This window comes from Monodelphis domestica, chromosome 3, assembly GCF_027887165.1.
Source record: "Monodelphis domestica isolate mMonDom1 chromosome 3, mMonDom1.pri, whole genome shotgun sequence".
NCBI classification, from domain to species: Eukaryota; Metazoa; Chordata; class Mammalia; order Didelphimorphia; family Didelphidae; genus Monodelphis; species Monodelphis domestica.
The window spans coordinates 49,691,420-49,702,703 of NC_077229.1; the positions used below are offsets into that span (position 1 = coordinate 49,691,420).

An 11,284-nucleotide genomic window follows, 5' to 3' on the forward strand; every position below is an offset into this window, starting at 1 on the left:
GTTTCAGGTCTATTACAGTTTTGATGAACTAAATAGATTACTGTTTACATTGTAAAGGCCAAAGTATTAGCTAACATGTTTTCTGATTCACACTGTAGAGACTTGGTTCTTTTCTGTTTATACAGTTTGGCTCTTTGCTGAAAAGCTCCCTTTTGTACCTGAGCTTTTCTGGCTCTTGTGAGCCACAAGGAGAAGAATACAAGCGTTAGGGAGGCTTCCATTTCAGATAGTCAACCCTTAGATTATTAAGCATATGTATATTTGAGTAGAAAAAGAAGTAGAAGTGGGAGGGGGTGGAATTTATTCTTGGGGGTAATTGGAGAGACTTAGACTGGGGTGAAACCCAAAGCTGGAGAGTTGACAGAATATGGGGGTTTTTGTATTCTGCAGTGGAAGCCTTTGAGGAAGTGTTGGATAGCCTGTGTATCCCACAGTATAATAAGGATGGGGAAGAGCGAGTGATCCTATTTCTGAAGATGGTTTCCGAGCACTCATTCAGTCAGGACTTGGTGAAGAGGATAAAGGATGCCATTCGCATTGGCTTGTCAGCCAGGCATGTCCCCAGCCTCATCCTGGAAACCAAAGACATCCCGGTATGTTATGGAGCCCTCTCCCCATGGGTGGCTTTCTTTTCTGTCACTTTTGGAGTAACCATTAGGCAGTTGTCATCTACTTTGGAGTGGATGTGCAGGAAATCTCTGCAACTAAGGGCTGTGCTCAGATTTCCTAGATTGTTTGTCTGCATTGGTCTAGTGGCTTGTCTTCTTTTACTTTCCTGCTTTCTGCTTTCCAGAGTTTGCCTTGAAATCAGGCTCTGATGAGTACATATGCCCATTGGATATGTATATGGCCCAATAGAACTATCTGTTTTTCATGAATACAATTTTTGTGCCTTCTTGAAAGTATTATCAGAAGATACATTGTGACCAAATTTTAGAGTTCCTGAGTCTCTTTCTCTCTTTCAAATCTGATATTAAACTTCAAAGAAGAAGGAAAAAAGAGACTGAGGCCCCTTAGACGTTTAGCTGGAGAAAGCTGGCTTTGCCTTTTTGTTTTCCATCTGCTGAGATTTTCATTTTGAGGCAAGAGTAGGAATTCACCCAGATTGGAGAGCAGCTTTTACTCTCTTTTGCTTACAAAATGAAAGCCTTCTGTAAACTTAAAATACAAACTGCTGAGCATGTGTGTACATGCATGCCTGTGTGTGTACAAACAGTGTTATGTATTTTAAACTTACAGTATCTATGTCTCCCAAGGAAAGACCACAGGAAAACACCACCTGGCTAACATATTTTTGAAACTTGAGTTATTCCACTTTGAGAAAAACAAAATAAAATGCAGCCCAGAAGTTGGTGTGAATTTGTAAAGACATTATCAAAAACATTATTTATCCATGAAAATGCATTATTAGGAAATGCTGACCAATACTGCTCTATTAAATTTTTCAGCTTGCTAGAATGATTTTCTTTTTCTGTCAAACTTGGATTTATTTTTTTAAATTAAAAAGAAAGTATCTTGAACTGTTAGGATTTCTTTTTAATCATATGTCAGAAAACCTGATAATTAATATTGGTTAGGAAAGTGAATATGGAGAGTGAGTGTGGACAGTTGATCTGAAAAATCCATAAACACAGAGGCAGATGAGTTTCTGCTGCTATGTGTTAAACTATGATGAGGACATCAAACCTGGGCTCTTGACCTGTTTTTTTTTTTTTTATGTGAATTCACTGGGTGACTTTGAGCAAGTCAATCTCCCCCTTTGGGGCTTAAGAATCTATTGTTTTGACCTTACTTAATTTTTATATGTATCCTTCATTTTCCTCATCCAGTCAGTCTTTCTTGTGACAAAGATGAAAAAAACCCCAACAAAATACAAAACCAACAACCCCCCCATATCAAGTATGTCTGACAGCATTTACATTTCACATCCTCAGTCCACTACCTTCTTGATGAAAGGAGAGTACTGGAAAGAAATAGGCCTTTTCATTTTGCCTTTTTACTCTTCCTAGAATGTTCTTCTCTCCTCTTCTTTTCTCCAAATCTGTCTGTACTTCATGGCCTGGCTCAAGATCTATCTCTTCTGAACTCTTTTCCCGGACCAAACCTAGTCATTATTGTTGTACAACATTCAGTTTCTATATTGCTTTTAAAAAATATTGTTGGAGTTGTATATATTATTTTCTTGGTTTTGTTTAATTCACTTTCTATCAGTTCATATAAGTCTTCCCATGCTTCTTTGAATTCTTTATATTTGTTACTGTTTAAAGTGCAATAATGACTCAGTTGCCTATTGTGTATCAGTCCCTATGCTAGGTCCTGCAGTTACTTAAAGAATAATTAAACTCCCCCTGCCTTCAAGGTGCTTACATTCTCTTGGATGAAACAGCAGATACAGGTATAAATATATACAAGGCAAATACAAAGTAATTGGAGTGGAGGAGATACTTCAGTTTCGGGGTCCCTATTTCATATCTTTTTTACTATAGTTGAGCTCTTTTTTTCTCTCTTTGATTTCCTTGGAATTCTGCCCTGGTTTTGGAGAATCTATGTCAAATGGTATGGACATTTTAGTAATTTTTTTCCCCAAATTATTTTCTAGAATGACTGGACCAATTCATCACTCCCTTAACAATGTAAAAATGTGCCTGCTTCTGTAAAGATTAAAATTTAGGGGAGACATAGGGAGCCTGAGGCAGGTAGAAATTAGTTTCTCTCTGCAAGGAGTATTATATTTTTTTAGAGGTTTATTAAGGATTAAGGATTAAAGAAAATACAGGATAAGGAAAACGTGCCTTAGGCCAGAGGCCTAGACAAGACCTCACCTACATTATGGAAAGAGCCACATCTGCTCCAAAACGGAAGTCCAAAAAGAGAGAAAGAGCCCAAAAACCTTTGCCACCAGCTTAAATCCTTCCTCGATCTCGGCCCACCTCAGAATTGCGTGAGATTACAAAGCATTTTGGGGAAGTAGAGCAAGGGCTTGTGGGGATTGTAGTCCTGTATTCGAGTCTATTTTTTTACACTTCTTGAAGTGGGTCTGAGTATCAAGTGTGGGGCTGGACTTAGATGATTTCTAAAGTCTTTTCCAACTCTAATGTATTTCTATGAGACCTTTTGGCTGGTGTCTTCTCGTTTTTGCCTCTTTCCTCTTGCTAGAAACCACTCTTTTCCTAGTCACTTATCCAAATCTGTCTGTCCCTTGTGGCCTGGCTCAGGGTCTATCTAAAGCATTCACTAATGACTCTAGCCCACACTTATTTTGTTCTTGTCCAAACTCCTGTAATTGTGATTTATTTTTACATTAGGCATACATTGTCTAATTTTTGAATCTCTCCTTTCTCCCAATCACACACAATGCTTTGACTTTTATCTCATTTTATTTATTCATTTTTAAAAAAAACCCTTACCTTCCGTCTTGGAATCAATACTGTGTATTGGTTCCAAGGCAGAAGAGGGGTAAGAGCTAGGCAATGAGGGTTAAGTGACTTGCCCAGGATCACATAGCTGGGAAGTGTCTGAGGTCATATTTGAACCTAGGATCTCTCATTTCTAGGCCTGGCTCTCAGTCCACTGAGATACCCAGCTACTCCCTTTATCTTATTTTTAAAAAATTTTTAATAACATATTTCCACATATGTTTTCTGAAGTTATATGATCCAAATTGTCTCTTTTCCTTCTTTCTTCCCCCACTCCAGGATCTGGAAAGCAATTCAGACTGGGTTATACTTGTATTGTCACTCAAAACATGTTTCCATGTTATTCGTTTTTGTGAGTGAGTAATGTTACAAAGCCAAAACCCCAAAACATATATCCAAGTAAACAAGTGATAAATTATATGCTTTCATCTGCATTCTTACTCCAATAGTTCTTTCTCTGGAGATGGATAGCATTTTTTGTCATAAGTCCTCCAAAATTGTTCTGGATCATTTTATTGTTGGTAGTAGCTAAGTCTATCACATTTGATCATTCTACAATATTGCTGTTACCGTGTATAATGTTCTCCTGGTTCTGCTTATTTCACTCTACATCAGTTGATGTAGGTCTTTCCAGTTCTTTCTGAAATCATTCTGTTCATTAATCTTTTGAGCACAGTAGTATTCCATCACCAGCATATACCACAATTTGTTCAACCATTTCCCAACAGAGGGGCATCCTTTTAGTTTCCAATTTTTTGCCACAACAAAAAGAGCAGCTATAATTATTTTTGTACAAGCAGGTCCTTTCCCATTTTTTAAAATCTCTTTGGGATATAGACCCAGTAGTGGTATTATCAGATCAAAGAATATGCATTCTTTTATAGCCCTTTGGGCATAATTCCAAATTGCCCTCCAGATTGGTTGGATCAGCTCACAATTTCACTAGTAATGCATTAAGTGTCTCAGTTTTTCCATATCCTCTTCAACACTTATAATTTTCCTTTTACTGTCATGTTGGCCAATCTGATAGATATGAGGTGGTACCTCAGAATTGTTTTAATTCACATTTCTTTAATCAAAAGCACTTTCGTAAAACACAATGTTTAGTTCAAAGTAGACACACATTATTTTAAACCCTTACCTTCTGTCTTAGAACTTTGCTGTGTGATGTAGATGACAGGTAGGCCTTGGGGCGTCACTGCTCAGATCTTTAATTAGTTCACACATTGACTGACTTTTTCAAATGACTAAATTTTAATTATACTTCAGGTAAAAATGTGTTCATGGAACAGTGATCACATGTTACCATGCTATATTCTATATTCAGTGGGTTTGCTCTGAAGTCCATCCATATTTGTTAGTTACTTAAACCCAGTTTTGATTAGGAGAAGCTTATGTCTGACATGTTTCTAGAGAGAGCTGCATACATTTAAGAATTTCAGAAGAGAAAGAGCTTTCCAACAAGAATGGTTAAGAATCAGACCTGAAGGTAACAGGGACAATATTAAAGAATTACCTTGTAATTCATTGATTATATTTCACTCATTTGGTGACTCCTAGGCTATTTAGCAGCTTTAATTTTTGGAGATTCATTGACATCTGTGCTTTTAAGCCCTTACAACCTCTCTATTCTTTGAAACTTGACTCTACCAGGAAAGTTTTCTTCATTTTATAGTAATTGGGAATCTTACTTTGACAAAACACACTTATTTTACCTTCTTGTGTCTTGAATCTGAACCCTGAGGAGTGCTCATGTGACCAAGAGAAAAGAAGTCTTGTACTTTCTGTGTTTGACCATAAAATTTCAGAAGCCAAAAAGAAAAAAAAAAGTCTAAATTCACTTGTAACTTCAGAGTAATATAGCCAAATTGACTTAAAAAAAAACCAAACAAAACAAACCTTACCTTCTGCCTTGGAATTGATATTGAGCATTGATTCCAAGACAGAAAAGTGGGTAATTGGAGTTAAGTGATCTGCGCAGGGTCCCACAGCTAGGAAGTATTGGGGGTCAGATTGGAACCCAGGACATCTCTAGGTCTGGCCACCTACCTGTCCCAGTCAGATTGACTTTTGATGTCCTAACTGTTCTGGTCAGGTGTAACCTTCTCCTTGTAGTTTTCCACAAGCCCTCTGATTTTAGTGATAGAAAAATATTTCTAGAGTAATTTAGTGATCTCTCCCTACCTTTCTTGTATTATGTTTCTCTCTATATATATAGTCCTGTCTCTCACTAGTGAGAGACTAATGAGAGAGCAGGGGCAGTTAAAAAGAATTGCATCACCAGTGTCTATTCTAGAACAGTGCCTTGCATATAGTAGGTGTTTTACTGGTGTTTTTTACATTGAGTTGAGTTTAGGCTCTGGACAGTAGAGTATATTTTAGGAGAAGAAGGCGTTCTTCCAAATGAAAGCCACCTATTGTGTGCTTCTACTACTTCAAAGACTTAGGGCCTTAGAAACATTGTGGTGGAATTGGTCAGATACAGAAATTGTTTGAACAGGGTGAGCAATTTTTCTTCTTTGGTATGTTTATGTACAGAGGATAGAGCACCAGGCTTGGATTTGGGAGGACTTAAGTTCAAACCTGGCCTTAGAAACTTCTAGCTGTGTGACCCTGGGCAAATCACTTAATTTCCCTTGCCTAGTCCTTACCTCTCTTCTTCTGCCTTAAAATGGAAACTTGGCATCGAGTCTAAGACAGAAGGTAAAGCTTGTTAAAAAGAGAAAATAGTAAGTGCATGTAGAGGGTGAGTTGTTTTCTTAAGAGTGTACCTTGAAATTTTCCCTTCTTTTTTTACCTTGCAGTATACAATTAATGGGAAGAAAGTGGAAGTTGCAGTGAAACACATCATTGCTGGGAAGTTGGTGGAGCAGCGTGGCTCATTCTCCAACCCTGAATCCTTGGACTTGTACCAGAATATTCCTGAACTTCAGAATTTCTAACTGTGACTGAGTAGTGCCTTTCTCTGGCACACATTTGTACATAGAGCTCTCATATCTTCAAAAATTATTGAAATACTGAAGATTCTTTTTAAAAGGAAACTTACACAAAGTGCTTTATACAAATATTGAGGGTAAATGATTTCCCTCTTTAGCAGTTAAATATAGCTTATATCCTGCATCTTGACAACTTGAAGGAAAATCCTGGTTTTTAGGATGAAAGGTAGCTTTGAGGGTGGTGTTATTTATCTATATATCTAGTTAAAGAGAGACTTTGTGTGTATCACTACACATGCAAACACACACACACACATAAATTGTATATAGGAGTGCATGTGAATATGTTTAGTGATAGGATAATCCTTGTTCTGAGGAGTGACTGAGATTTTAGATTCCTGAGGAGAGCTTTGTAATGGATCTGTAAAATGACCTCTTCCTGCCTCAAGGGAAAGGTGAACCTCAGGACTTAAGAACTATAGTTTATGTTTTACTTGGCACCTTGAACAGTACCTCAGGAGATGCTGATGTCTTAGTGAGAATTGGCAGTTACTTAGACCAATGTAGGCATAGCTCTAGTCCCAGATCTCTTCATAGCTGATTTCTAGCCACTTTCCAGCTGAGTGAGTGCTAGACTATGCTTTATGTGTCTAATAGGTATTTTACCTCTGTACGTTATAGCTCACTGAACCAGTTTCATGAAAAGCCTGCATTTTCCCATTGACAAATGGATTTTAATATTTCATAGGACTTTCCTATGAACTGATTTTTAATTTTTAGTAGTTTAAGTTTTTTAAAATACAATTGTGAAGTGTTGGGTTTATGCGTTTTGGTGTTAGACATTTGTACCATTGGGTGATGTTTCCTTTTCTGGGAGTACAATGGAGACACTGCCCTGTGTAATGTGCTCAGCCCTGGCCATGAGGTGTGTCCTTCTAGCACTGGAGCTGGCCCTGGGTTCTGGGAGAGATGGAGATGGGAGATGCCTAATAGCCTGGATGAGCCTTTGTGTCTTCAGGAAAATATTCTTTCAGTTTCTACTGTATTTTCTGGATATGTTTATTTTCATGTTGAAATTTCATTACTAGAGCTTCCTATGTTATACCAACCAATTATTTTAGTGAACTCTTTAGCCTATTATGAATTTTACAAACTCTGGTATTCAATTTTGTATTTTTTCCAATGGAGTACATTGTTCCAAGTGAAATGAGTCTTTTAAGCCCTTTTTTCTTCCAGGTTATGATACAAAGGGGGGAAAATATTGTTAGGAATATGGTGCAACAATAAATGAATATATGTTATACATCTAGATAAATGCCTCTATTGTTTCTTTTCCATGGACACGTTGTCATATCAACGGCTTTCCCTCATTAACAAGTTGTGCATTTTTAACCCTTTTTCTAATAAGAGTGATTGGTTATTTTGATCCTTTGGGGCACAGAATTTAGTCGGTGTCACTCTTGTGGGCCAACATGAGGATTCACCCTGCCTCATGTATCGAGCATTGAAGAAGACAGAAATCGTAGGTTTATAACTGTAGTTATCTTGTAGGTCATTACAGGAATATAGAGGAAATGAAGTCCAAACATGAAGACATCTTTGAAGACTCCCCCCACACCCAGGCAATTGGGGTTAAGTGACTTGCCCTAGGTCAACATAGCTAGGAAGTGCCTGAGGCTGGATTTGAACCCAGGTCTTCTCAACTCCAGGTCTGGTGCTCTAACCAGTGAGCCACCTAGCTGCTTTGCATTTGAAATCTTAATTGTAGGTATCCTTGCAGTTTAGGATTAGGCTTTAATTAATAATGAGCACAATGCCACTTTTTATATTAACACATAATATCATGGGTTTAAAGCTGGGAAGGACCTTAGAGTCTAGTTAGTACAGCGCCCTCATTTTACAGATTGGAAAAATGAAGTTGTGAGAGGGGAGGAGAGGCAGAGTTGGGAATTGGACGCCACTGCTCTCTTTTGAAATCCAGGGTTCTTTCTACCTTGCCAGTGTAAAGAGTGAAATTATGGTTGAGACAGAAAAAAATCTAAATTTAAGTGGTCACCAAGGGAAATCCCAAATAATAAAATACCCAAGTCAGCTGCCAAATTTTATGGTTATTTAATTGATAGTGGAGAAGATTAAGAAGAAGGAAGAAGGAGTAGGTTTTTTCTCTCCCTCTCCCCCTGCCCGATTAGTTTTGGGCGGGGATATCAGGAGTTAGGGAGTAAGGGTTTGGAGTATGAAGGAGGAAGGAATCAGCCTGACCTCCAAAGGGGCTCAGCTAAGATGCCTGAACCTGAAATCAGCTCCAGGGCAAAACTCACCACCCAACACTCTAAGATGTTGGAACACTTAGCACGCTGCCAGTCAGAGTTGTCTCTCTAGGGAAAGAGCAAGAGACAGGAAGTGATGTGCCTTATATGGACATTTTTACATCCCTTTTCTGCATCTCATCTGTACCAATGAGGACTTAGCTTGACTTAGGACAGCCCAGAGGTCTGTCCTTTTCTTGCACATGTCTGTTGAAGGCCATCTCCTCAGATAATTAAATCTTGAGTTTGATGCAGACCTTCAAAATCTCATTAAACTGAGTAGGGTGGAGAATGTAGAGTTTCCAAGAACTGATTCTGTTATTCCAAGCATCTCCATTGTTACTGATCAGGAAATAACTAATCACATCTTCTAAAGAATGGTCTGATTAGGGTGGAATAGTTTTAAAATTCACACCAGGCTGCCTTCCAAAGTGCTACAAGGGGAATGAGTATGAGAAACACAAAACCTAGTCCCTGTTCTCCAAGAGTTCACTTCACTTACAGTCTACTTGGAGAGATTACACAGGGAACAACTTAACAAATGACAAAAGGTGGTATATCATTAAATGCCAAATGAATGATAGTGAAATAAATACTGGGGAGGGGGCAGTTCAGAGGATGAAGACATGCATGTGGACTGTGATGATTGGGGAAAGCTTCATGGAAGAGGACATACATGGATTTTGAGCTGGGCCTTGAAAGATGGATGGTATTTGGATAGGCAGAAAGGTAGAGAGAAGATACTCCAGATGAGGGGACGATATATTCAAGATTTAGAGTTAGGAGTTTAACCCTTGCATTACAGTGGTCCTCCAAAGGACATTTGAGAAGCTTCTGACTTATTATTCCACCTGGATATGCTAGTATCACCCTGCACTCTGTGAATCTTAAAAACTGCTCAGACTACTTCAGAAGAGTTGATTAAGCTATTCCCCATTTTTAACAATGTAGGTACTTGGTCAGGAATATATTGAGAACTTTTAAAATTACTCCATCCTATTCAGACAGTGCCTTAGGGGTTGCAAACTCCTGATTGAACAGTGAAAAGTCCCTAACTCATACTTATAGTAAAGCTAGAACCTTAAGCTAGGTCTATTTTTAGATCTTATTCAAAAAGGTGCTAAGTACCTATAAAGATTAAATTAATCACTAAAAGGTCAAGCAACTTACAAAAGGCAAGATTAACAAAAGAGGTGTGAAGTACTCAGTAGATTTTATCTAACCAGAGAAGGTGAGAACAAAAGAAGATGAGAACTAAGAATGGGCAGTCCTGGGAAAAAGCATCTACTGTGATTGGTAGATGTGAAAATTTAGGGGAGGTGACATAAGAGAAAATTTCTTTAAAAGGAAAAAGATTGAACTCAGTGTTGGAGTTCAGGAGTTCAGTGGAGGACTGGAGCTTGCTTGAGACGATCTTGTGGTGAGTGATAAAGACTGACTCTCTCTCCCTTAGGCTCAGGCCTAGGCCATTTGGCCTAGGCCCTTTCTACTATTTTCTCTCTCTCTCTCTCTCTCTCTCTCTCTCTCTCTCTCTCTCTCTCTCTCTCTCTCTCTCTCTCTCTCTCTCTCTCTCTCTCTCTCTCTCTCTCTCTCTCTCTCCTTCCCTTAATTCCTCCATTTATATTAATTAAAATCTCCCTAAATCCCAGCTGACTTGGGTATTTTCATATTTTGGGAATTTCCTATGGCGACCACTTATTTTAGATTTTAAGTCAAAACACTAAAATTATCTTTACAGTTTGACCAAAACCTTTACAGTTTTGACAATTCACAGTCTTGGCAAACCATATTATAATGGTTACACCTCCTGTAGGAGTAAACACCAGCTTCCCTTACTGAGCTCCAGGATCACCAGAATCTGAAGAAGAATCGTGCTTGATGAGCATCCTTTCCCCATCCCAAAACCAGGGTGGTCCATATACTCTGCTTTTGTCTCCACTGGGCACAAGGGGAAGGATGTTGAGATTTGTTCTTGGGGATCATTGTTTCAGCCATGAAGCTTCTCTGTGTGGTATCTTTTGGTTCTGGCAGCTTGTTCTTCCTCATCTATAAGATCTGGCCTTATATATGATGTTCAACCCCATGAGCCTTCCACCTGTACACAGGAATTACACTCCTCTTTTTTAAAAATACCTTTTTATAGATATCTTTTGTTTTCTACATTACTGGGGCCTCCTCCTTTCCCAGGAGCAATTCTCTAGAACAAGTCAGTCAACAAGTATTCATTAAGTTCCTACTATGTGCCAGGCAGGGTGCCAAGTACTGGGGATACAGAGAGTCAAAAGACAGTTGTGGATAGTGACTACATGCAAAGAAGGTATATATGAGATAAATTGGAGACAATCAACAGAGGGGAGGACACTAACATTAAGGGGGATTGAGGATGGTTTAATTAATCAGAAATTATCCAGATTATCTCTGGATTACCCCAGAGTTCAGGATAATACAATGAAACAGAGGAACCAGTCAGGTAGCATGTTGCAGGGTGACTTACAAATGAATATAGTTAACTCAAATTTTGTGTTGCTTTATATTGCGCAACTTTTTGCTCTTCCTAACCTTGATAGAAGTTGGTTATGTGCTAACTAAACCAGCATTCCAGAGAAAGGACAAGAAATCCATGAGC

The 11,284-nt window shown here is 38.5% G+C and overlaps 1 protein-coding gene across 2 annotated transcripts in view; it reads left to right on the forward strand.

Annotated features, from left to right (window-relative positions):
• Positions 1-7,661, forward strand: part of AACS (acetoacetyl-CoA synthetase) — an 89,160-nt gene extending 81,499 nt beyond the window's left edge. For both annotated transcript variants that reach the window (XM_001366660.4, XM_056821904.1), the window contains 2 exons: positions 391-593; positions 6,221-7,661. In XM_001366660.4, the coding sequence (XP_001366697.1) occupies positions 391-593; positions 6,221-6,358 (341 nt within the window). In that variant the 3' untranslated portion in view covers positions 6,359-7,661. The remainder of the gene's footprint in view (positions 1-390; positions 594-6,220) is intronic.
• Positions 7,662-11,284: the final 3,623 nt, after the last annotated feature.